Source organism: Epinephelus lanceolatus, chromosome 15, assembly GCF_041903045.1.
Source record: "Epinephelus lanceolatus isolate andai-2023 chromosome 15, ASM4190304v1, whole genome shotgun sequence".
Classification (NCBI taxonomy): domain Eukaryota; kingdom Metazoa; phylum Chordata; class Actinopteri; order Perciformes; family Serranidae; genus Epinephelus; species Epinephelus lanceolatus.
The window spans coordinates 38,494,098-38,521,861 of record NC_135748.1 but is presented as its reverse complement, the minus strand read 5'-3'; the positions used below and the strand labels follow the sequence as shown (position 1 = coordinate 38,521,861).

General features: G+C 41.8%; 1 protein-coding gene across 1 annotated transcript; it reads left to right on the top strand.

The window, feature by feature from the left end:
* Positions 1-193: 193 nt before the first annotated feature.
* Positions 194-25,430, top strand: trmt61a (tRNA methyltransferase 61A). Its single transcript, XM_033642974.2, has 4 exons — positions 194-334; positions 3,109-3,454; positions 17,553-17,819; positions 24,723-25,430. The coding sequence occupies exons 2-4, from the start codon at positions 3,124-3,126 to the stop codon at positions 25,022-25,024; spliced, it is 900 nt and encodes a 299-aa protein (XP_033498865.2). The 5' UTR covers positions 194-334; positions 3,109-3,123; the 3' UTR covers positions 25,025-25,430.
* The last annotated feature ends 2,334 nt before the right edge of the window (positions 25,431-27,764 follow it).

The following is a 27,764-nucleotide window of genomic DNA, read 5'->3' as shown; positions in this document are numbered from 1 at the left end:
CACTGATAAAATAACTTTACTACATTTTGGGGACGTTTCCTACGTTACTACAAACATTTGGAGGTGAAAGCAGATTTACAAATCATCTGTACCGCCTCATTCACGCCACCGTGTCGGCGGAGGGACTTTAGTTATCCGTGATCCATTTCAACATCCGGTCGTGTCTCCTCGACTTCCTCTGAAAACAACACCACGTGTGTGCAGGGAATGAATGAGGAGTTAGCTGTCAGCGCTGTCCACAGGAACATTTAACGGCTACAAGGACACAACTTACCGTTTACTGACCAGCGTTTGTGTTCGTTTGAAACCCCAGAGATCGACACTCCTGTAGACGGTAGGTCGACAGTCCGCCAACGGTTATTTGACTCGCTGAGCAGAGTTAACGGTTACTGCAGCTAGCGTTAGCATGCTAGCTAGCTAGCAAGTGAAACCAACGTTTAACAGTCAAACACAACATTTAGTGACGCGTTAGCAAGTTGTGCCAACAGACTCTTTGCACTGTGACTTCTCTGTATGTTTGAGGGTAGGAATAGTGTTGATCATTTTTAAAATGGAGTCAATAAAGTTAAACTCTCTAAACTAAAAGTGTAACCCAGTAACTTATCGTTAACGCTAACAGTCTTCGATAACCGCTAGCTTAACTTTAAGGATAGCGTTAATGCTAACTAAGCTAACGTCAGTTTAGACAACGTTACTAAAAAAAGCTAATGTTACTAGAGGTGTTATGTTTCTGTTTCTCCATAGACTTGTGTTTCCCCTTAGATAAACAAAGGATAACTTGATCCCTATTCTCAACTAACTAGTTAGCTAATTAACCTGAAGCTAATTTAAGCTCTAAACTAACGTTAACCTCAATAACAGAGGGCAACAACACGGGAAACACTGTGTACAGGAGGAACAGGCTTCAACTTAAACCCTATTTCTTCCTCTAAATCATCAGAAATTAAACATTATTAATTAAATCATGTCACTCACATATGTTCTATGTTGTCCGACATGTTTTCCTCATTCAGTCTGTCTTGAAGCAGCAAAGCAAACTGTGAAATATCAGTTATCCTTTAAATCAAACGACTGTTATTCTTCAGTTTAAAATAGGCTGTTTCTTAAAAATAGTAACGTTTTGTGCTCGTGATGTTTTTCTAAAAAGGCCAGAGATGACAGGAGATCAGTTACCATGGAAACCAGGGCCCTGCTGCTGTCAGCATCCCTGAACTGTGATGTCATAAACTGCTGATTGGGTCCAGCTTGTGTGAAAGTTACCAGGAAAATGATGACAATAAATGGTGACACTTGGGAATTCATTCTTTTTGTGCAGTAAATTGCAATTTTGTTAAAATAAATAAATACAATAAAAAACAAAATTAAAATTAATAAAATTTAGCTAATTAAAATGAACAAAAATGAAATAATAATAAAATTAAAGGAAAATTATTTTAGGACAATATTTTTAAATGCCATCAGTAATGTTCAGTGGAACTCAAGTTGCGTTCAAGTTTCCCCATTTATGTTTATAGCTCTTGTAATAGTTCACAAGCAATGCTGGAAAGCAATTAAGTCACAAGGCTACATTTAAGTACTGTGTTTAAGTACGGTTTTAAAACACTATCATTTGATGCTGCTGTGTACTTCTACTTCACTGCCTTTCAGAAGTAAATGTTATACTTTTTAATCTGGTCGACTACATTTATTTGGCAGCCAAAGTTAAAAGTTACATTTCAGATAAAGAAATTAAATATAAAAATGTTTGCTGTAAATTATTTAAAATCAGCACCACCTTGATAGACACCAGTAAAATAGCACTTAGATGTGAAAGCATCAGTAGTAATAATCAAAACATATAAAATATAACTAATAATGTAACACTTGAAACACTTGTGATGCTTTAAGTAAATGTTTCTACTAATATCTCTGTGCCTTTAATTAAATAAAATTGTAAATACAGAACTATTAATTGGGACAATGGTGACAATATTAAAAGTAACACACATCAAGAATAACGAGGTGCTGATCACTGTCAGTAGACTTGATTATAGAAAACAAATGTTGCACACTCTGGTGGTAAATCCATATACAAGGAATAATCTCATGTTCCACTGAATCTGTTAGTAAGTCATATGTTGGAAAGAGCACTGAAAACTTGAATTGCTGAACACAGAAGTACTATTAGATGTAAAAACATTCATTATCTGGTAGCATCACATTTTGTTTAACTTAATCATCTTATATCCTTTTAAGATATGTTGGGATGGAGAAGGTCCGCACTATTGTCACCCCATGGATTGAATATAAACTATGATTCAAAATGTTTTCTGTGATGTAACTTTTGCTATCCGCTTCTGTATTTTAACCTTTTTTGAATATGGTGAACCAAAAAAAAATGCATGTTAAACTGAAATGTGGTAGAATACATAGTGGCTGTTGTCATTTGTTTTGGCTGTAGCTCCTGACAACGGCCTCTAAATTGTCTTTGCTCAACCTTATGGTGTGGCATGATTATCTGACCACTGTCAGCTGAGTGACAAAGGTGTGGCCTATTTAACAGATCAGTGCACCTGTGTCTCAGTATGGTTGTTGGTCTTGAAGAAGGCCCAAAGGCTGAAACATCTTCATCAAAATAAAAGAAATGCACGTGGAGCCAGAGTGTGCTGCAGTATTAACTTAGTCATATAGTTGTGTACTCATCCGATATGTCTTTCTAACAGCAAAACTGTCTCAAAACATTTTTATACAGTTAAAATTCGAGTTTCCCCAGTTGTACTTACAAATTGGAAGTCTCATTTTTGACCAATCTGCCAATTGCTTTACCAAAATGATGTCTTTAAATGTGTTTTTTTTCTCCAACTGACCGTCCAAAACCTAAATATATTAAGTCTACAATGATATAAAACAGAGAAAAGTAATATTGTACTGGGGGAACTGGAACCAGAAAGAGATTGGGCATGATTAATGTTAAATCACTTGTCAGAATTGTTGTTGATTAATTTGTTGAAAAGGACCTGGGATCTATAGAATATTGTTGATTAGCATTTTAAGTGTACTGTTTGTTTGTAAGAAGTTTTCTATGTTGACTCTTGAGTTAAAAGTTCATCTCCTTCCTCCCTGTTGCAGACGACAGTGCCCACCATGAGTTTTGTGGAGTACTCAGACCTCATTCAGGACGGAGACGTCGCCATCGTCTACCTGAACCATGAATCCATGGTGCCAGTCAAGGTGCAGCAAGGCGCCCAAACACAGACTCGTTACGGAGTCATTCGCCACTCCACAGACCTGATTGGTCAGCGTTACGGGTCGAAGGTCACCTGCAGCAAAGGCGGGTGGGTTTACGTGCTTCACCCCACATCTGAGCTATGGACGGTCACCCTGCCGCACCGCACACAGATCCTCTACACCACCGACATCGCCACCATCACCATGATGCTGGAACTGAAGCCGGGGTCCATCGTCTGCGAGTCAGGTAAGGGTTACCGCAAGACAAAGTTTGAATGAAATCATGTAAAAACGATCACATAGTCTGTCAGAAGACCTGGGCGTCACTGTGTTTACTCATGAACAGCTGCATTTTAGGATTTCGATGCTGGCACAGAATGTCTTATATGAGGACTGGATTTAGCAGCAAGAGAAGCTACAGCTATTCAGCCATATCAGCCTATCACTAATCAATTCTTAAATGGACACTTTGCCAATTTTAAACCAGATCTGTGTCACTGGGGTGTGAGGTGTTGTGCAGCTGCCAGCTACCGGAGCTCCTTGCCCGTCCACCAGCCAAAAATCTGCCTGATGATGCAAAACGCTTGCCTGACATCAGACAGATTTGTGAACTTGCTTCACTCCGTTTACATCATCAGTCTGGCATTGTGTCCACTCCCAACAATTTTTGTGGGGGTTGGGGGTGTCCATTTTCTTTCGGCAGTCACTAGTCAGTCCTTCCAGGATGTTGCGATCGCAACAATTAACGCAAATTCAGCCAATCCCCATTCATTGCAATTTTGTTCAGTCACAGCAACTTTACTGCAAATCTGACTGTTTAAAATTGGTAAAATCTAATTTTATTGTTAAGTTGCATGCAGCGTATTGATTCACTCACCCCTCCTTGCCTTGCTTTCCCTTTCAGTTGATCTTGAGATTACTGTTGTGCCTGAGACAGAGTCACAAACACAGTGACAGGCTGTTAGCATCTCACAGCTAATGTTACCCAACGTTACCCAAGCCATTTTGGTGTTTGATGTTAGCCTCTGTTGCTGTGTTAGCTCCTGCTAATTGGGCAGAGAAAGCTGCTCACAGAGACGGTGTTTAAGCACTGCTTCAAACAGCCCCGCCAAGACAGCATTGCAACCACTTTTTCAATTTTCACCTGAAAAAAAAAAAAAGCCTAAAAATATCGCAAGGTGCATCGCAATTTTGAAATCAGCCATTTCAGGCCGCAGCAATCCCTGGAGGAATGGATTAGAGACCAACGTATCCTCCTAAATCTGACAACATTTTAATTCCACACTGATGTGTAGCCTTGTCAATGTACCTGTGAAGTCAAACAAACTACGATGTTGAGCAGTATTGGGAAGACATGTTGATTTAGAGCAGCCTCAGTAGCAGTGTCTGTCTTGTCTGTCTTGCTCACCACTGTTGTTATTACTTCTCACTGGTTCTGGCGCATCACTTGACAACAGCTTGATGCTAGCCTGACAATGTTGTTAGCCCAACATGTGGCTAATTGTTGGTCCCTCCGCAGCGCTCATTGGTCATTTTTTATTTTAACCGAGAAACCGTTGTCTCATGTCTCAATCCCAGACAAATCGGTCAACTTGTTAAAGTTAGTGGATTTAAAGGTCTGGAAATTAATTTAAAGATGGAATATGTTTCACATTTATTCAAAATTTAATGGATTATATGAAGCTTGAAGGTAACATTTTGAATATATTCGGTCTCAGTGTTCTCATTTGAATAAGGGCTCTGTTCTGTGATAACTTGGTTGAAGCTGCACTTTGCCACTTTGCATTTTGGTGGTTGTAAATGTCAAAAAGAGGAAACTGTGGACAACAGCACACAGCATGTTAATATGTATCAGCCCAGCAAGTCTGTAAAGCTTCATACCAAAGGAATCCACATGGACCAATGTTTCATTTGGTGATTTTGACTGTTCTGACAGAATCAAACATGTTGAATATTATCGTAGGTTTTTAGTCTTGGCTCAATCAAATACTAAAATTCAATGATGTGAACATTGTTGACAACCCACAGCTGCGCTCTCTCCATCACCAAATAAGAAGCAGCAAATTGGGTAGCGAGTGAACATGGAGGGACTCCGAGGAGGCACAACATAGCGGCCCCGGCCCAAACGAACAAGCAGACGAATCTCGACGGGTGCAAACGTCCTTTTATTTATTCGGCACTGTGAAACTAAAACAAGCAAAGAATACATTCCATTACAGTCCATCAAAAACACTCGTTTCCGTTTATATTACTCTGTTTCCCACTATACAAATTCATACGATTTAAATATATTTTTCTATAGAAACTGACCATTAACCATGATTAAAACACTCCATACAATCTTCTTAAATACAAACATATTAGAGCTGGGTTGAAAAAATCGATTTAATCGATTCGAATCGATTTTCCTTTAAATGGCACAATATCGATTCATTAATTAAAAAATCGATCTTTTACTATAACTGTTTTCCTCCATGGACGTGTTGTACAGCCGGTAGCAGACTGCAGCAGCCTGCAGTCCTATCAACCCAGGTAGTCTCGCGAGATCAGCATTTAGCACCTGAGGTCATGGCGAGAGATCTCGTGAGGCGGCGGGACACTGAATGAAGACAGAGCAGCAAACAATGGTGGGAGCGCGTCCACTGAAGGCATGGGTCTACTGTGCGAGTATTTTCACTCGCATTTTCCCCTAAAAATATAACGCTAATAATGTACGAATGTTTATTAAATGCACATTAGTTTCACAGAAAAGATTAAGAAATACCACTAAGCATCAGCACACTGCTAACTGTAGCCTCAGTTTGTACCTCATACAGATCTGCTGGTAAAGTTAACTTAGTGTTAGCAAGCGTGATAAAAGACGGCAGAGAGGCGACGTTGTGCAAATAAACCAAAGATTTATTAATTCTCTGTAGCAGTAAACACATGGGCCGATAACAAATGTGTTAACTAACTGTGCTAAAGCTTTACAAGCTATTCAGGGCTGCCGACGATAACGTTAACATGACAAACAGCAAGGCTAACATTACGGCTAACAAGCTAGCGTACTGACGCTCCTCAGACACACACACACACACACACACACACACACACACACACACCGGACAGCCTCTCAGTCCTTCCTTAGCCACTAACGTTAGCTCATGTACAACACAGGTACCACACAGAAACTTTTACAAAGGGTCATAATGTGCTTCTAGTGACTGTCAAATTGCCAGCGAACATTGTTTACACTGCGGACACGGAGAGCAGCGTGCCTACTCTCATGGGACATGGTTCACTCTGCTCTGCCGCCAGGAACAAACTGGGAGGCAAAGATCCTCTCTGAGGCAGAGGGTTCACTTTGCTGCAGGGTTCACCTACGTATATTGTTTCTCTTCTGATACAGTCAATGTGTGCATCACAACCACTGTAGTGTATTGCACAAAAGCTTTATAAGATGGTTACAGGCAGCAAACTTGTGGATGTCCTTTGTTTACATTTTTTGTAGCCACTTCATTTAAATTGTCTGCCTTGTGATTAGATTTAATTTAAAATATTTATTTTGTATGTGTCAGGTAATGTTAAATAAAAGTACATGATGCCTAATGTACTGCTTTGGGGTCAATTCTTAATGTAAACAGTATTTTAATAGTAATGCACCAGGTCACAGGGTTCCTTGTTAAATATACTTCGTTAGTTCTCAGAAAATATCTTAATATTCAAGCAAATTCTGTATCATAATTGAAATATACTTGACTGAATAGATTTTGAACTGAATTGAATCGAATCGAATCGTGAATCGGATTGAACTGAGTCCTTGAAAATCGAATCGATCTGGAAAATCTGAATCGATACCCAGCCCTAAAACATATGCATGAGCGACAGTTTAACCAGTGCTTGTACAGTTTAAACAACAAAACGACAAAACAAACAAACACAAACATACCTCACTCTGCCAACCAAGGGTGCTAGTTAAACTTGGCAGCGTTTAAATCCCTCTATCAGAGTGCATGCATGCGTGCTAGTCCATGAATTGAAGCCTCCGACTGCCAGCACACAGTTGCGCCACTTAAACATTCCCCAATCAACGCGGCTTCCGGCGGAAACAAACAAAAAGTTCCGTACGGAGAAATAATAATAATAATAATAATAATAATGATAATGGACCAAAGGGGGCCAGTTTCACACAAGAACGTGAATAAGTCTCGGTTCTCTTCTTCTGTGGAAAAGGAGGAGAAACTGATGACATGTTGAAGTGTAGAAGAGGCTGTGTTTAATTCTCTGTGTATCAGATCCACCAACCAGCACTTATTTTATTGAGAAATCTTATTTTTTAAGCAGGTTGCTTCTCGTTTCCACTGTCTCCTCCTACTAAAACAGCTAACCGACAGAGACTGGTTAAAAGTTGAGGCAATAAAATCGTAAAACGGGAAGTTTGTATGCAAATACAGTTCATCTTTATAGATTAAACTGATGCAGTTTTGACAGAAATGCTGGAGACAAATGACACCATTTTTCTTGTGCTTCTGTGTCATGTGTCATCAATAAAATCTGTTTTATCATTATTTTGAGTCACATTGTTGAAAGAATTTAGTTGTGTGTTCAAGCAGGACAATAGGTCTCCATTCATTGCACGTCGGGCTTTCTGTTTCCTTGTCGGAGATGGTGTTGGGTTCAAGGTCCCACCAAAAAACGGGAGAAAAAAAAAGGCAGAATATTCCTAAAAAAAAGTCTTCTAGCCTATCGTTGGCACAAGGACTTGAATGCAGGACTTTGGTTTGTATGAATTTGCAGTGCTTTGACAGTGTCATTTTATCTGAACACTTCATCCACCACTGGTTTCACATAGGGGGATGGGATATTTTGCTCTAATGCAGCTTCTTTTTTATTATCTATCGAGGCCACAAATCTTTCCCACTGCAGCTTTAAGAAGCGCCTGATTTAATTTTATCTTCTGTTCACACCTTTTTGGGTCTGATGCTTTGTTTCACGGAGCCTCAGCTGTTGATGTCGCACATCATGTGACAGCTCACAGATGTGCCAAACACAGTTATGTAATACAGTATTTGTTGACATTGTCACTTTTTGTCTCTCGCCTTCAGCTCCATTTGTTTAATGGCAATCACTCAGAGTGTGTCCGTGTGTTTTTCGGGGGAGCTGGAGCTGCAGTTTCTTGCAGTCTAAGAGCAGGGAGGGAGGAGGGGGGATTGGAGAGGATGTTGATATGTGTGTGGTGGTGCAGTACTCCATCATGTTTTACTGCTGCCAGCCCCTGCGCATGTCACTTTATTGATTGTACTTAATGGAAATTGTGCGTGCGTGTGTGTGTGTGAGATTGGAGGGGTCTCCTGGGTGATGAATGAGCTCAGTCGGAAATCTGTTTAGTCAGCTAGAGGGCTGCACTATCTGCATCAGGATCACGTTACTCTGCATATTTAACACTCTCTGCATCAACATACATGCATTAGATTAAAACCACCACTTTGGACATCTCATCACGTTTAAAATCAGAGGATAATGGTTTGAGTATGAGAGAAAATGCCCAGTTTATTAAATTACTTCCTGATTGCAGCATTTTATTAGCTGCGCAACACTTGAGTATCGTTATGTGTCGATGAGGCGCTGATAGGCGTTTGTACGATACAGTGGTGACTCATAATGTTCGTCCTGATAGTCCATAACCAGAACATGCTGTGCTGTGGAGGGGAGAGTTTTGCCAGTGAGCTGTATAAACATGCAGCGATTAGAAGCGATAAAGTTGTTGGCTGTTCTCACATGTCGAGCTCGCTGAAGGAGCATCGGGTCATATAGTGGAGTCACCTTGGCCGAGTGTTTGATGCTAACTATTTGCTCCATGGTTTTTCTTCACCTGTATCAGTGCTGCAGTATACTCAGTCAATACTCACTGTAGCTCAAGGGCTTTTGAGTCATTGCATTAAGGCTGCACAAATATGACAAGTTCAGCAGGACAGAGGGCACACAGGTGGAGCAGGGACGCCAACAGAGAGAGAGCCAGGCAGATTTCAACCAGCTGAAACTTATCCTGGTTAAAATTTTTTCAGTGTTCATTGTTCAGGAGGTTTTAACAGGGAGCTAAATTATCCACAGAGGTCTCTTCTTCCCCAAAACAAATGCACCAGGTGATTAAAACTGGTAAAAACACTGAATAAGGCAGTTGTATGTTACAAATCAGTGTTTCTCCAACACTGTTTGGCATATTTGAAACAGGCAGCTCACCCACCTCGTGCCAATGTGTGCTCACCTATTTTCTCTGATAGTTTAAGGTTTTTACCAGGAGCGGAATTATCCGCAGAGCTCTCTTCCTCTCAAAACCAAACATACCAGAAATCTCATTTATGAAACAGTACGTAGGATCAATACTAAAAATGTACGTACTGACAAAAGCCAAAAATGGTGGGCAGCAAAAAACTATTTGACAATTTCTTCAATCAGGCTTCCACCTCACCATCTGCGTTGCCAATTTCTTGTCTGATTCTTATTTTCAGGTGATTATTACACAAAAGAAAACATACTTAAAATATTATATGCCATTTCTGCTAATATATCCCCCTAAATCCTACACATTGCACACCTCCTACACACCTTTTAAGTCCAGGTGGTTGTACTTAACGGCTTGTTTTTGCATTCCAGTTAAACAGCTGAGGTGTTGTAGGAGGGACACTAGTGAGTGATCATGTTATGTATAATTTTTAGGTATGGAGCGACTGCTTAACATGCAAAATTTGTTTGTATTTCAAGTGTCAGGTTAGTCCTGCTCCATTTCAGTGAATACTAGCCTGAAAAACTACAGAAATTAATGTACAAATTGATCTGAAAATTTTGCTCGTTTGGACAGAAATAGTTTTAAAGGAAGACACTTAAACATAGTTGAAGCTTTTACAGACATTACTGAGGACATAGCTGGAGTTAAAGGTGCTTAAGTTATGTTTACAGTCAGTTTTTCTCACCAAAACACATTGTGTGTATCATTTAGATCTGACAAACAGTATGACAGTGCCTCCAGACATTTCATTTAGAGCTTAAAGGTAACATCCATCAACAGTCATTTAATAATTATTATCAAGCACAAACACCATAGAACGTGCTGTTTACAGCCTCTAAAATCCAAAGATTTACTTCCTTTTCGGTGTGTCATAATGTTTTAAATACTTATTTTGACTGCTGTTCAGACAAAATAATGAGGTTGAAGACGATCATTGTGGTCTGTGATAACTTTGGTTTTATTCAACCTAAACATATTGCAAAATGAATTCATAGATAATTACACAATGAAACTAACCTTTAGTTGCAGCTAAATGTACATTAACAGATCATTCTGCCAGTTTATTGGATCAGTATTGAATCAGATGTCTCATCCACTGCTGATTCCATAAAAGAAAAACTGTCTGTGAAACCTATTTTTCTTCTAACCCTGGAGGAATTTCATTTATCTGGTTTCATCCTGTGATGTTCTCATTACTGTTATAGAAGCGTTTCAACACTGACATGACATGAACCTCTGTGATATCCACTGATTCATGTGATACTCCGTGCAGAGAAAATGGCAATTGGCTGCTTAAGTACAGAAATATGTGTGTCTATTTCTGTATAATCAGCCTTAAAACGTACATTCAATCCTCTCAGGATCAGTTAGAGCACAGCCACCTACAGTCGGCCTTCACTACAGCATTTAATGGTTGAGTGCTTTGCTGAGGTCTACAGAGACATAAGTGGGTCAGTGATGGGGGGACTTCTTACTTTCGCTTTCCAAACTGCCTGTAGGGAAGTCAAGTTGTCTGACCCCTGGTCTGTTTTTCGTTTCTCTGATAAGTGCTGGAGAACAGAAAGCAAAGACGACCTCAAGTTCAGGCCAACAGCTCCCTCCCCCACCATCATCGTCCTCTTCCTTCTCTCGTACAGTGGCTGCCCACTGGCTCGATGTTTCGTTCTTTGAGCAGATTAGGAACGTTTATATGAGTCACGAGTTGCCTTGACCATTTGCATCAAAGCGGAGCTCTCATTAAAGGACGATTCATCATCGTTTGCGTAACGGTCTTCTCTTCAGAACACCTACAACAAACTGTAGTGGAAACAACGACAGTGACAGCAGGTTTCAGAGCTGGTGGTTAATGTGGCCACCAAGTCGTTGAGCTGAATCAGGTCTAAGGGGTCAAACAAAGTTGCATTTCCTCTTTGTGCGCACAGAGTTAGATCCCACTTCCTTATCACATGAACTAATGCACATAATATAGGACAAGACCAAGTGTCAGACAGTACTGATACATGCCAGTTTTTTAGTCATGCTAGTGACATGTCTCTTGGGATTGTGAGGTTGTTTGGTCCGTTCACCACTTCATTTTTAACAGAAATATTTTAACAACTAGTGGAGGGATTGCTGTTAAACTGTGTACAGACATTCATGGTTACCAGATGAGAAGTCCTAATAGCTTTGGTGATCCTCTGACTTTTCCTTTAGCGCCACCAGCAGGCCAAAGTTCAACTTATACAGTGAAATAGCTCCACATCTACTAGGTGGATTGGGGCATTCATGGTTTCCAGATGATAAATCCCGATGACTGAGGTGTTATTCTGAAGTCGATATTTTAGTATTTTGAGTGAATTATCTGAACAACTATCAAATGGATGGCTGGCAAATTGTGTACAGATATTCATGGTCCCCAGTAAGCCTGTACCTAATTCAGGATTATGTCAGTTGAATCAGATTCGGCTGTTTAATACAAATATTCCCAGATTTGTTTTGTTTTCCCATATAAAGTTTTAAAGTTTGAACGGGCTCAGCAGGATGTTCAGTGTGACAGCAGCATGCATGTGACATAGTAAACAGGCTAACAACGATAACGACGGATCGGAAATGTGCAAGAATGTTTTTTGCCGACCCTAGATATCAAACAAAAGCCAGAGACTGTGTCGTATTAAGTCGCTGTGAGCTGTAAATTCCCAATAAATGAAGAAGATAATGTAATCTGGAAGCCTTATGGTGGAAAGTTTCTCCTCATCTGTGCAGCTACATCATGTCTGCGGCTGTCTGTACCAAAGAGTAGTGTGAAAGTCAAGTGCACTCACTCCACAGCAAAACCAAAGAAACAACTGCTGGACCTAAAGCAATCTTCGTTGACTGAGGGGTCTCTGACTGGCGATTTGAATCTTCAACTTTCAAGGGGCAGCCCTGGTCCTTAGATGAGGAATCTTAATAACTTTTGTAATCCTTATGACTTTTCGTCTAGCGCCACCATCAGGTCAAAGATCAAATAGTTCCACATCTACTGGATAAATTGGAACAAAATGTTATACAGACATTCATGGTTCCCAGATGATGTATTGTCATGACTGAAGTTTCATTGGGACATTGTTGTTGGAGGTTTTGATTGCAATATGTCAACAACTATTGGATGGATAGAAGGGCTGACCTGAATGCTTTGATGCTTAGATTGTTGCCATGGTAACTGACGTCCAAATCAGTGTTCGAATGCTCCATTTTTTCTATACCGTTAACCCAAAAATCCCAAATAACCCAACAGTTGACATAATTCATTATGCATCAACATTAATTGTTTGCTATTCTCAGATAAGGACTTTTCACCACCTGTCACAGGCTTGCAGATATGCTAGCAATGGTCGAAAAAGTGAAGTGTCTGGAATAGTTTAAGTATTTACAAAAATGACCCCCAGGAAGTGCCAGGTGTGCCAACAGAAACTGGCATATCACAAATCTACAGCAAGCTTTGTAAAGCACCTGGAAACTGTTAGTAACGCCTCAGCTGTCCTGCAGAGTGTTCTTTTTCTAGCTATAATGGCTGATGTTACTGTGACCTGCGTGCTAACAAAGTGGCTAATAGTCACATTATTTGAGATGCATCGCTCAAATGTTGTTTTAGAACTTGAATGTCAACGTTCTGAATGAGGCTTCGAACTATTCGATACAGCTCTACTCAAATGTCAACACTGAGTCACAGCATGACTCAACAGCTGCTCAGACTCGGCGTCCAAACCCCACATTTTTAGCTTTGGAAAGAGTTTGTCAAAGTTAATTGTGTGTGGTGGGAGTGTTTCATGCTTCGGTCCTATTCATGATACTTCTGTATGTTTAACACTGATTGTCAGTTTTGTGCCTTTTTTTTCTTTTATAGTGTAAAATGTCTCCATACAGCTGACTTTTTTAAAAACATTTTACTTCTTCTCTTAAAACATCAAATCCGGTCTTAACTCCAGTTTTTCCTATCTGTTTTTGGCTCGTATCAAACCAACAGCCAAACGTCTTACTAATAGTGTGTCAGTGCATCCCCAACCTAAAGTAAACTGTGTTTAGTCCTCTGAGTGCAAACAGATGATCAACAGCCGTGGTTTAAAGGAAAGTTTGACCTCAAGACAAACTGTCTCTCTATAATAATTTGTCTCCAGTTACATACTTAAGAGCACCAGATCCCTTTTCATTAGATTTGTCCTTTTCCAGGAAATGCACTTTGTGTACTCTGATGATGAATAAAAAAGCCAATTTTAGATCAAAACTTAAAGATTTCTGCTCTATAATCACATTTCATTTTATATTTGCAAAATTCTGACATGACTTTTCACAAACTGCTGATGGAACCTGAACCAGCACGCTGGCATGAAGCCTTAGGTCCAGAGTCACATTCTCTGCTGATTGATCGTCTGTTTAATGCGGCTAGAGTTCGGATAGTGTTTGAGCCCTGGCTCGCTCATCACTCAGCCGCAGACACTCAGCCATTTCCTCTCAACAGTAAACTCTACTTTATGGATGAGGTTCGATGTTCTCAGCCCATAGAAATGTTCTCTCTCCATGGCTCAGCCTGTGTAACTGTTCAACAGTGTGAGGCTGCAGTTTGTGGTGCAGTTGTTCTGGATTATACCGCCATTTACACATATGTTGCTGTAGCGCCACATATAGATAAAGTGCCATAGAGTTGATTAGTCCTGAAACAATAATAATCCATTTATCCATCTTCAACCACTTATCTGGGAGCGGGTTGTGGAGGCAGCAGGCTGAGCAAAGCACTCCAGACATCCCTCTTCCCAGCAACACGTTCCAGCCCCTCCTGGGGAATCCCAAGGCGTTCCCAGGCCAGACGACATATATAATCCTTCCAGTGTCTTCTCAGTCTGCCCCGGGGCCTCCGACTTGTTGGACTTGCTCAAAACACTTCGAACAGGAGGTGTCTGGGAGGATCTCATTCTTTCGGTCACTACCCAGAGCTCATGACCATAGGTGAGGGTTGGGACGTAGATGGACCAGTAAATCGAAAGCTTTGCCTTTTGGCTCAGCTCCCTCTTCACTACAACCGTCCTTGTATTTCAGTGATTGGAAAATGTTATGGCACATCAAAATGAATTAAACTTTCTTTGGGTCCAGTTATTTTAAGAGCAACTGTGGCTCAGGAGCAGGTCGTCCACTATCAGCGGTGTGATCCCCGGCTCCTCTTATCTGCATATCAAAGTATCCTTGGGCGAGATACTGGGGCCGGTGCCCTTAAAGTCCTAGTTTAGGTTTCCTCATAACAAAGTAGGTTACAAAGAAAAATCTTAAGATGTTCACTTAAGTATGAATAGTTTTCTCCTTGTCTTGGTCTTGTACTTGAGGAATCCCTAGACCATTGCACAAAAGACCTTAGCAACCAAACCTTGAGGTACCTCTGACTCTGTCTGAATGACTGAGTTTATGGAGATAAATGAAAAAACGAACACATCCTTAGAAGAGTGTTCAGCGACCAGGAGAACTCGGTGGATACACTTTTGATTTTACACTTTAGATTTGACTGAATTATTTTTTGTTGCTTCTTCCTACAGTCATTTTCTGTTTTCTGGAATTTGGGGATCAAATTTTACTTTGCAGTTTGTGCGTTCTATGATTGTATTCCCCCAGAAGTTTAATCTTTTCCTCCTCTGACTGATAAGGTTTTCCTTTCTTCTCTTTTTCTGCCATTTTGTCACTAACTATAAGCCAACTTTGTGAGACGATAACAGGCATCACAAGCGTGACCCCAAGCAAACAAACCACACACCTCTTAGAAAAAGTCAACAAAACAGACTATATAGCATTGCATTACATCGCACATGGTGTGTATGTTCATAGAGTCACTGCATGTATATCAACGTATAGTCCAGTTTGGACATCAGCACAGTTTGTCCTTCTCTGATAACGATAAAGAAGTCGTCTTTACCGCTAATGAGGTCATTCAAACAGAAATCTTATCGGACAGTTATTAACTCTTTGTCTCTCTGCTGCTGTGGTTTTATAACAAACAGCTCTTGTTGTCTTTATTTACATATTTACATCCGTGTATCCTCATTCCTTCGGTTTACTACATCCATCCACAGCTTCCCCATTTACTGTTGTTTCCGCCCCGGCTCAGCAGTGTGAGGTTTTAGCAAGTCAAAGTGCTGCTGTGGGGTAAACATTGCCCTCTTTGTCACCACACGAACAAAGGCGGTGATGACGTAATGTCAGGAGAAGAAGAAGAAGAGGAGGGGGCCGTGGAGGATGGTGGAGGATCGGCTGGCTTCTAGCTGTGCTCTCAACGCTTCATTCCCCCCCTCCGCATTAACTGCAAGCCACATGACCAGTGTTATTTTACGTCTTGTAAAATCAAACATCACTCTTCACCAACATGCACATTAGCAGCAGACATTAAGGAGCAGGCGGAGAGCTGCAGGGCACAGAGGGTACACTCAGAAATGTAGCATCCACTTATCAGCCCGAGTGGAACGAAAGGCCGTGTGAGAATGTGTGTGTGTGTTGTAGTAACAGCTGTGAGCTCTTTGTGTGGACTGTCTCAGGACGGAGGGAAGCTCATAGCGTCAGTTCTGAGACATAACAACACAGTGGTTTGAGATTACACGGCTTCATGTCCACACTTGAGTTAGATCTTTTTATTATCTGGTTTGAAGACCTGATAGGGATGTAAGCAAAATCTGAGTGATCATTTTCAGAGTTTACACGCAATGTGATGCACAAAAAGATCCCAAAATCATCTGTCCTGGTTCTTGATGTTTAGTGATATCTTAATGTGTTCAAATGAAATCTTGCAGCAGCCTGAGAACTAGGTCATAACTGATTTTGTTTTTGGACATGTCTGCAGCTGCAGGATTTTGGACTGGTGTTTTAAATGCACTCTCAGATGTGTTGGGTACAGTTATTGATCTTAATCCTTTAACCGCCATATTCAGAGCGGTCACAGAGGACAATAATACTTTTCTAAGCTCAACCAGAAAGTGGGGCTGGGTGATATCGACAAAAATATATATCTCAGTATTTTCTATGAAATGGGCTACATGTTCAGCTGCAAGTCAAAGCCACATGTTAGATGTCTCACACACTTTTATAAAAACAGACTGTGATCAAAATAGATGCAAAAAAATAATGATATAAAATAAGTAGCAGGACTGTACCTTAACTTTTTGCACACAGCACTGGAGCTACAGAGGTTTAAAGGTTTGCAGCACAGGACACAAAACCATGAGTATCAAGTAGGCCTTAATCCATTGTAGTCTGACACGATTAAATATCTTTGTGGGGGGGAGTTAAAACTTCATTTTCCATCTGTTGGCCTTTCAAATGAATCTAGTACTGGAAAATGATTTAAATCTTTTTATTTATTTAAGCTATTAATCTTATTTATTCGCAGAGCATCAACAGAGAGGCCGAGGGAGAGAAGGACCGAGACGCTTTGTCAACATTATATACGTCTTGTATATTAAACGACTGTGTGGTGCTGTCTCAGTGTCACACAATAGACTACAACTAACAAGACCAACAGCGATGTGTTACGAGCCACCTCACACACAAACTAGCAAACAAACACTCACCTGACACAATCACGTGGCTCAGTCTCCCACACATGTGCTGCTGTGGTCATTTTATTTATCTTACACACCGATTTAGCGTAGCACGTGCAGCACTTAGACCAGCGTCGTATCGTAGACTAATTAACAAACAAATTTCAGAAGAATGGTGTTATGTAACACAACTTGAAAAGAGGGTGGATCATGGGGAGTACCACCAGTTGGTCCAGGAGCTTCCCCTTGAAGATGGCTGTTTCAAGTACTGCACTTATCTGCTTCCACACCTGCTGTTATCTATGGTATATGAAGTATCCAGCAGCCGCTACCACCAGATCTGTGTGATCGGGGCCTAAAGCTACTTGAAGCAATGCATTGTGATTCGATGCAACATGATGCGTACTGCCAAAAAACTGTTGCCCAACTCTCCAGGTCCACACAGCTTGTATGCCTTTTTTTAGTCCATAGATTTTGTTTTCAGTTGTTTAAGTCAAATTTTATCCACGTCCCTGCTTTTCTCATCCTCCCTGTTGGCGTCTGTGTCGTAGGTACCGGTAGCGGCTCCCTCTCCCACGCCATCCTGCGCACCATCGCCCCCACAGGCCACCTGCACACTGTGGAGTTCCACCAGCAGCGTGCGGAGAAGGCGGCGGAGGAGTTCAAGGAGCACCGCGTGGATCACCTGGTCACCGTCAGGAACCAGGACGTGTGCAAGGAAGGCTTCGGAGTGACGGGGGTGGCGGACGCCGTCTTCCTGGACATCCCCAGCCCCTGGGAGGCAGTGCGCCACGCCAAGGCTGCCATGAAGAAACAAGGTAAGACTTCACTGCATCAGTTTTTATATTATTACTAATGGAGTCTTTCAAGCTCACACTGATAGCCTGCTTTTCCTGAGTGTGTGTTGAATGAATGATTAATAAATAATAAGGGCTTTGTACAGAGGCAGGACCTGTTATGTATTTATTGTTTTCATGTTGGAGTTTCCAGTTTAAAATACAGTTTGTAACAGATGTGTACAGATCATCTCATGTCTGACATGACTATTTTAGCTGTAAGCTGCCTTATTAGGGCCAAAATGTGTCTTATGTAACAACCGATTATATTAAATTACAGGGGAAATGAATGGCTGGAGGTCACTAAAGTGTCCTGTGGAGTTAACACTGTTAAAATAAATGTATATGGCGTGGCCTCAGAGGAACACTAACCATCACCTGATGCTGAATTCTCTGTGACTCGCTCTGACACAGCAGGAACATGACTGTGACTGAGCACATTTTAAAAATATCAGCCAGTGAATTTATTCCCCCCTCCGGCAGCATCACCTCGCTCCGCACTCCCACAACGACCATCGATCCGAGTCGACACAGCTCTCATTAACTTAGCCCTTGTGTGTGTGTGTGTGTGTGTTTGTTCCTGGTCACAGAATAAACTGGTGTAGGCGTTTCTGTGACGACCGGGAGCGGCAGCATGTCTGGGCAGGTTGGAGGTTCACTGAGGGGGTTAGAAGTGAAGTCATGGTTTATATGATATAGGTAGATCACATGGCTACTTGTCCTTTACAGTTGGTTTATCCATACAGTTGGTGGTTGAAAAGACAACAAACCTCTCCCAATTTCTACCTGGATATTGTCCGTGACAGAGCATCGTCAGGTTGGTAAAGTTGGTGTTGGTTTGGAGCGCAGGACCGTGCATACCTGTGACACAGCAGGTATAAATTAATTCAGTAATGCAGGCATTTTGAGAAAGACGCTCTGCCATCAGATGGTCTTATCACAGAATACAACTTCTTGTCTTGTACGTCTCAACAACATCTGCTGGTCTAACCGTGGGTCTTGAGCAAAGGATCCTAACAAGATCATCTTCCTACACAAATTTGCCTTTAACATCTTAAGAGGTTCCACTTTTCTGCACAGCATTACATACTTTTATTAACTGTCGACACATTTGTCTTTCACAAGACACTGCTCAGCAGTTTGCTCACGAATGCCTCAGTGTTCTTATGCATCTTCTCGAGTAATTGAGAAATGTTCATGTCAGCCCATATATTCAGAAGGCATCTCGCTTCTTTGATAGTTTAGGTTTGTCCCCTTCCACTCTCCTTTTGGTAGCAAATGGGCAAAACTCGCTACTAGTTCACTTGTCACCATACCAAGAAAAGAAAATGTTTTTAACCAGTGAAATGACACCATAATGTCATGGTTTGAATGGTCACAGTTTACATTCGAATACCACCTCTTTCACACGAACCCAAACAAACCGCACCAAGGGGGTAAATGCTTTGGTTCAACTAGACCAAACAAGGCAGATGTAAACATGCCCAAAGCTTAAAAGTCCGGCCATACGGGTGAAACAAAATCGGAGCGTCAGGCGGTTTGAATGAAGCACGCTCTGGACATACAGCTGAGCGGTTTCCCCAGCCAAAATACCTGAATACACCTGTGTGGGTGGACAGGGCCTTAAAATAAACCTTAGAATGAACAGGATGGAAAGTGCAAAATATTGTCTCAAGAATGTGCATTTATGTACAGTATGAAGGTTATGTGCAAAAATCCTGACATTAGATTTGCAAAACTGTGTCACTGTAACACATGTTTTATTTTTCCTTTTCTTTCTTTACCTTATTTGTCAAAGGGATACTTTGCTGATATTCAACCAGCTTTGTGTCATAACAATGAAGATAGAACCGTCCAGAAATATGGACGATTAAAAAGAAGCAATGTAAGAAGATGCAAAAAAAAAAAAAAGGACTAAATTCAGCGCACAAATTAAAAGAGCTCATGGGACCACTGTTATTGATAATTGATTGATAGTACAGGGTTTAACACACATTCATGTATTTGTGGCGGCCTGTCATGATAACATCTTCCACCACGTATTGATTTTCTATTTTTGGAGCTGGGCCGTTCATTAGGAGCACTGTTGGAATATGAATACGGTCCGGTTATTCAGAGCACCAGACTTTCAGAGTGCAGAGCGTACTCTGGGCACAGACGGAGCAGCAGAACGTCAGGCACAGTAAAAAAGAGACGTAACTGTTCAATGCTGGATCTGAACGTTTTTGTACCAGCCTCTGCAATAGCTGCTGTTCTCTTCCATCAATATAACCTGATCAGCTCCAATCGGCTCAACTGATCAATTAACTCAAAACTCCACAAAATGCTGCTGAGGCAAAAAGAAGTAATGAGGAATTCAGCCTGTGCTGCGTTCACAGACCTGCAAAAATCTCATACTGTAGAGAGGAGACACTGAATGATACAAAGGGACACAAACACACAAGGCAAAAATGGAAAGTTTTAGCCTACTCTTAAACTGTAACAAGATGATTTGTTACTGGCCAGCTGCCATATTGTTTTTCAACTCGCATCACATCACCCACCAGTGGGAGCGTTTCTTGGTCTGGCTGCAGCGCAGTGAGCTCTGGTAGTTGTACGTTTTCCACCTCTTGAGCCAAAGCAAAAGCCACAGCCCTTTTCCTCTGTTTTCTCTGGTCATATAGCAAGAATTTCAAAAGTATTTGTGTCTTTCCACTGTGCAGACAGCCCAGCTTTATGAAAAGACTGTCCTCTCAGCAATGAAATACTTCTTTAAGGATGCACCAATCCAACTTTTCTGTCCTGATACAAAGTACTGATCCAATACCAAAGTTTCACATATTAAAAATCTATACCTCACTGTATTATATGAAATTATTTTCATGAGTTAACATTAAGGGAGGGATTGCTGTTGCTCTAAAAACTTGTGCTGTCGAGCTACTGTGTTTTATTGATTGTGGAAACTCTGAATTAAAACACACTGAACTGTATCTAATGTGGAGCTGCTGCATCTGGTATTAAAAAGCAATATCACACGCTGCCAACAAATCTTTTTACTCAAATTAATGTATCCAGTGATGCCACAGCATTGGATGGATGACATCCTGTTCAGATGCACAGGATCAGTGTGTTATGAGTACATGCTCATCTTCCTGAGACACTTCGATACAGGACGATTTAAAAAACTAAGCCCCAATATGAAGAGGAATGCTGCTCTGCCTCCTCCTCTCTGAATCCCTTTTATGGTGCCACTGCTACATATTCCTTTCACGAACTGTTGACCCTCACGTACACACACACACATACACACACACAGATACAGATAAATAGAGTGCAGCCATTGTAGAAGCAGTCCCATGACCATACAGGGTTATGCTGCAGGGAGAGGGAGCCGGTGAATGTGGCTCCATAAGGAGAGGCTTGATTTACTTCCCACTGCTCAGACTGGATGTTTTCTCCAGAGAGCCGGGGGCAGCTGAACGCCACTGCCCCCCGAAAAACGCTTCAACCTAAAGGCCAAACAAAGTGACCTCCTGGAGAGCTCTTCGCTGGTTGTTTTAGCGGTCGAGTTGTGGAAATGACAGGAGGCAAGACGCAACACCTGAAGCCCACTTTCATCACCTTGTCGTTCATTTTTCTGCACAGACTGACTCCAGGTCTGTTCTCAGGCTGAGCGCTGTTTTACTGCAGTGGACAGAATGTAAGAGTTGTAATTCCTCTAATGTTTTGGCCTGCAGCCCGGCCTGGTCTCTGAGAAGGACCCTGGATCCATCTAACCCTCCCTCCCTCCCCGCTCCATCTCAGACTCTCATTATGCAACATAAAGCAAACACGTCCCACAAACTCAAACACTCAACGACCCGATAAGGAATCGTACGTTTCACGCATGTATGGATGCTCGTCGTGGACGCACGGTTGATATTCAAGGCTATTAATAACCCGCCTGAGACGCCCTTGTATAATCATCAACCCGACCCCTCCCTGTGTGTTCGCTCTGGTTGCTAGGAGACCATTGAGTTGTGTTTATGGTCGTCTCAAAGGGAGAACACTGGTCCTGTCAGCTGAAGGAACGACTGCTATCTGAAACATCCCAAAGTTTAATGTTTATCAGACGCGGTGGATTCTTCAACAAGGCTGCCCTCTGCAGACTCGTTCTTTATTTCAGTCAGAAACTCAGCAGTTTGACTTTATTACATGTTGATGACTTCAGAATAGTTTGAATCACAGACATGTTGTCTCCCATCAGGCACCAGTTTGTCTCACAGCAGACTGCAGATTATTCCCCTCCTGAATTGTGAAGTAAGATAATCTGAGCAGGTTGAAGCAAAGCTGTGACCCTCTGATGCTCAATCATCAGTTTCGTCACGATACTTTATCATATTTTTTTGGACAACAATATGATATTTGCAGATATTACAAAGTCTGCCACGATATAATTTTGACTGGATGCGATTTAGGGGCCAGCGAGCGATTTGAGACGATATTGGTATCACGGATAATGGGTCCTTTACATCCATGATCGTTCTTAAAGATCCCGAAGGTCCTTGTGATCCTTCACTTTGATTCCTGGAAATCAAGGATATTTTTAAGGAGGAAGAAATCCTCCACTCATCCATGAGCTATAGTCCATCCTGGATGTCTTAATACTGAGGGGGATAAAACAAAATCAGTGCGTAGTACCTCTTAAAATCTCAAACTGCAAAATCCACACTGGACAAGACAATGTTATTTCTCAGCACTTAAGATTTCGAGTAGAAAACCTTTAGAAACCCATTTGTTTCATTAACCCCTCCTCTCCCCAGCTGTCCTGCTCAGAGTCACATTCTTCACTCTTCAGGTCAGCCGGTGAAAGTTCCCTTGGCTTGCTGCTCCAACCTCCCGCCGCGAATCACCGCAGGGTTTCGTTCAGAGCCGAGAGGCCGAAACCGAGAGCTGATCTGTGTTTATTAGAGCGCCGCTTCATCCCCTGATGATCCACAAACTACAGCTTGGAGCCCTGCAGGTCACAGGCCTGCTTTGTTAAGGGAAACAATACGCTTTGAAAACTGCTTTTAGCGCAAGAAAAACAAATAATTATTAATAGTAGTAGTAGTATCACAGGTTCCCTGGAGAAGACTGAATGTCTCCTGAGTCCATATTTAAATCTGGTTTAGATTATTTATCTCTGTCCATGACTGTTTTTTTAAACATTATTCTTACAGTGATAACACTCCTCTATGAGACATCTGATACTTTGAGGAAGGTTTGATTTTCCCAGAAGTGCCAGAAAAGACAATTGAAGGATGGTGAACTGTCATGTTTTTGAGTATCTCCATTCATATACCTTCTCACAAACGAGTGGACGAGGTCATGAGCACAGATCCTGAGTTAAGTGGATCTGCAGTGATCTCGTCATGATGTTTAAGACCATCAGTTAGTGTTAATTAAAACTGTTAGCTGCTGTGAGGTCCTCACTGTGGTTCAGATCATCCAGGTGTTTGTGGTGGAGACCAAGTTATCGATTCTGTTTTACAGTCTTACAGCAGAAGATTTGAGGGTAAATATTGCAGGTTAGCATCTTTGTTTTTTCTTGATAAACAGCTTGCACACTGCAGGGCTCCAGTGTCTGAGGTGTAAAAACTAAGTGGACATTGAAGCCCTGCAGTGTGCAAGCTGTTTATTTGTTTATTTCATGATCTGTTCACTTTCAGTTCCAGCACATGCCCTCTTTGGGTTTGGATGTGCGCGCATACTCCTACTAGCATCTTCTTGTTGTCATGTTCACCTTCAGTTGTGCACTTTTTTTTGATATAACAAAGCAATCATCTCCTTGGTTTCTGTCAGTTTTCCAGACTTCTCATATAACCCAGTATAACTTACATACTATATGAAACTAGCTTGTTTGATTCCACACCAGAGGATACCTGCCGGAAATATCAACCATGTTTGATAAGGACGTCCCAGATGTGGTCAGAAACATGGGAGGTAAATCAAATTGGGGTCAAGCAAACCGTCTCAGTGTAGGGGTTTGCATAATCACTTGTACAATTGTCTCGGGGACCTGTTGGTTTGCTAACTTGTGAGCTAATGGGAAGTGTTCTACCCGCAGCAGCTTATTTTGTCCTTGTTATCGAGATATGAGTCATGATTTTAGTGGGAATGGTAACTTTTGCATTTCAACTGAGAGAAAAAAAATATACAAAAATCTCTGTAGCACCGCAATGCTTTAATTAATTTCAGTTCAATTCAGCTTGATTGTCATTTGCCGTATGTTTGTTGTACAGGGCAGAACGACGCCCTGATCACACAGAAAGCGTTCGAGCAGCTGGAGGGGCCTTTTTTGTTTTTAATGAGAATGAAGCTTTTTGATGGTGGTTTTTGTGTTGCAAAGTGCTCTGATCTTTTCAAGTTGGAAAAAAAACTCAACTCAGAACGCAGAAGCACCCCATGTCTTTTTTTTTCCCCCGTTGTCCAATCAATTAAGGCAACAGAGGCAGGCCTTCTGTGGTGGTCACGACAACAAGTCGTATATCAGATGTATCATCTGAGAACTATGAATGTCCCAGTCCATCCAGTAGGTCCACTCAGGAGGTATTTCACTAGATAAATCAAACTCTGACCTGTTGGTGTCGCTAAAGGAAAAGTCAGAGTCACCAAAGTCTGCATGATATAACCTCTGGGATCATGAATATCTGTACAGAATTTTAAGACAATCCATCCAACAGTTGTTGACGTATTTCAGTCAGGACTGAAGTGGAGGACAAACTGACACAGTCTCCCCTAGAGTCACCAGTGTGGGTTAAAACGAGCCCGACTGGTCCAAAAGAAGAAGACGACATATTTGTTGCTAACTTGTCTTTATTGTTTTGGCAGGAACAAGATGTCAACTGTTCATCAACATTTGTCCTCTGTCTCTCTTTTCTCCAGGAGGTCGAGTGTGTTCGTTCTCTCCATGTATCGAGCAGGTCCAGAGGACTTGCGAGGCGTTGGCGGATCAGGGTTTCGAGGAGATCAGCACCTTGGAGGTCCTGCTCAGAGTCCACGACGTGCGAACCGTCTCCCTGCCGCTGCCCGACTTCGGCCCCGACCCCTCTGCTGAGACGCAGCCTGACAGCACAGACAAGACGCCTCCGGGCCAGGCCTCCGTCTCCTTGAAGACCACCACCCCGCCCAGAGAAATACCAGGTCACACAGGGTACCTGACCTTCGCCACCAAACCAAGAACCTAAAGTGATTTTCCTTTATTTCACCACCAGTAAACAGGACGTGGTTTATAATCCAAGCCTCGCTCCAGTGTATTTTCCGTGTACATTAATAAGACTGATAATCCTGCAGTGGCACCAGGCTCCTCCAGGTCCCGACTGGCACCGCAGCACCGAGAGGATTTACTCTTTGGTGTTACATAATTTTGTCCTCCTGTCACTTGGCACCGGTTTGTTGCTTGCATCAAGCAAGGGTGAGATCAAGTCGACAGTGATTTCATTTAAGGAGAATGTAAAAGCGTTATGTCTCCCCTCTTTATGAAAAATCACTTTTAATCAATGCCTTCATTTGTTAGGGAAATAATTAGTTTTATTTTTATTGATTTTTGCACTTTTGTATTATTCAAGTAAATACAATAAATGTGTGAAAAGATCCTTGTTTGTTTCTTTGTTCTGTTGCACCACGGGCAGAAAAAAAACAGGTCAAAGCTTTAATCCCTTCAGCAGCTGATGTGACCTGTTAAAGTGCCCCTCAGCAAGACATTGATCACCTAGCAGATCAATTAACGATATCACAAAACACTTTTTAATCAGGTTGTGTTGATTAGCTTTTATTTTTCTCTGTATATGTACAAATTCAAACTTGAGTCTTACGAGCCTTTTCTGGAGCTTTCAGCTGCATCACAGTCATCATAGGCGGAGACTTGGTCACCATGGAGATCCGATCCACACTCAAGGTCCACTTGCTGGCTTTTTTGTAAGCTTTCAGGGCCAGGACACATGCCACTTCTGTAACTGCCGTGGAAATTGCGAGGTCAGATGCAGGGTGCTAACCTGTGCCTACGTTCGAGAGCTCAGAGCTGATCTTCTAGGTCTGGTTTCTTCAGTGTGTGTTGGGCCTAAAATATTGCCCATGGGACAGGTGTAAAGCTCTGGGGAACCCTGCACTAAAAGGATCAACATCTCCATATTTACCGCAGACTGATATTTATGGAAGAAGGGAAAGATATCTGAAGGTTGTGATTGGTCGTTTCTTTCACATCATACGCTGCAAGTTATGCTTATCTCAGGGTGCAGCCATCACACCCTGAAAATAGGCACTCAGGAATGCTCGGGCATTGTGACGGCGTTGCTGTCACCTTTGAGCGTTCCATGCGTCAATATTGAGAAAACACAGCATGTGTACGAGCCCTGAGCAAACAGATGAGAGGTCCTAAAAGTGTTGAGGATGAAATCACACTGCAAAGTCTTTGGGCTGCTGTGAAACTGCACCTACTCAGGGCAAAAAAAGTTTGTCTTGGGTGCATTGGTACAATAAACAAACAAAAAAGGATGACAGTGGAGATATCCGCACACCAATGTAACTGGGCTGGAAAGCCACAGAAAGGTCCACAGGCGGAGATCAATGCAAAAAATTTCTATTTAATTTAAGACATCTGTGCACAAGAAAGGTGCTCAGAGTGCAAAAAAAAAAAGATAACCACTTTATCATTTTTTTTAAACTTTGAGCACCTTTGCTAGTACCAGGTTGGATCTCCTTTTTAATTCTTGGTGTCATAGATTCAACAAGGTGCTGGAAACATTCCTCAGAGATGTTGGTCCATATTGACATGATGACATCACACAGTTGCTGCAGATTTGTCGGCTGCACATCCATGATGAGAATCTCCCGTTCCAGCACATCCCAAAGGTGCTCTATTGGACTGAGATCTGGTGACTGTGGAGGCCATTGGAGTACAGTGAACTCATTGTCATGTTTGAGATGATGTGAGCTTTGTGACATGGTGCGTTATCCTGCTGAAAGTAGCCATCAGAAGATGGGTACACTGTGGTCATAAAGGGATGGACACGCTCAGCAACAATACTGTAGCCTCAGTTTCCTGTTGTTAGCTGACAGGAGTGGCACCTGGTGTGGTCTTCTGCTGCTGTAGCCCATCTGCTTCAAGGTTGGACAAGGTGTTGTTGCTTCAGAGATGCTCTTCTGCACACCTTGGTTGGAACCAGTGGTTATTTGAGTTCCTGTTGCCTTTCTATCATCTTGAACCAGTCTGGCCATTCTCCTCTGACCTCTGGCATCAACAAGACTGGATATTTTCTCTTTTTGGGACCATCCTCTGTAAACCCTAGAGATGGTTGTGTGTGAAAATCCAAGTAAATAGACCAGCCCATCTGGCACCAACAACCATGCCACGTTCAAAGTCACTTAAATCACCTTTCTTCCTCATTCCGATGCTCAGTTTGAACTTCAGCAGCTCGTCTTCAACATGTCTACATGACTTTTATTAAAACATCTTATTTCTGATTTTTTATTATTTTTATTTTTTTTGCACTCTGACATGTTTGATGTTCCCGTTGACTTGCGAGCGTCTCCTCTCTCTGAAGCTCAGCACCAAAAAAGGCAGAGAAAACATCTGCAGTTAAACACAGAGGAGCTTCCAGATTTCCACACCGTCACCACCACATCTCATATCCCACAGACTAATTGCACCGTCCTGATGTGAGCTTTCCCATTCCCTCTCTCTGAGAGAAAGAGATCCGGTGCACAGAGAAAGCACCGGAAAATCATTACAGCTGTATTTAGTTTTTGTACTCTGGGTGTTCTCATTTATCTTTGAGGAAAAGTTTCTTACCAAAGCTTCACTGTGCGACAGCTCAGTGTTTAAAACTGGAGGAATCAGACGCTCATTTAGTGATACATTTGAGCTGATCTTTAGATCTGTTTTTTATTCCAACCTGACTGCTGCTGCTGTTATTAGTCAAAACCTCC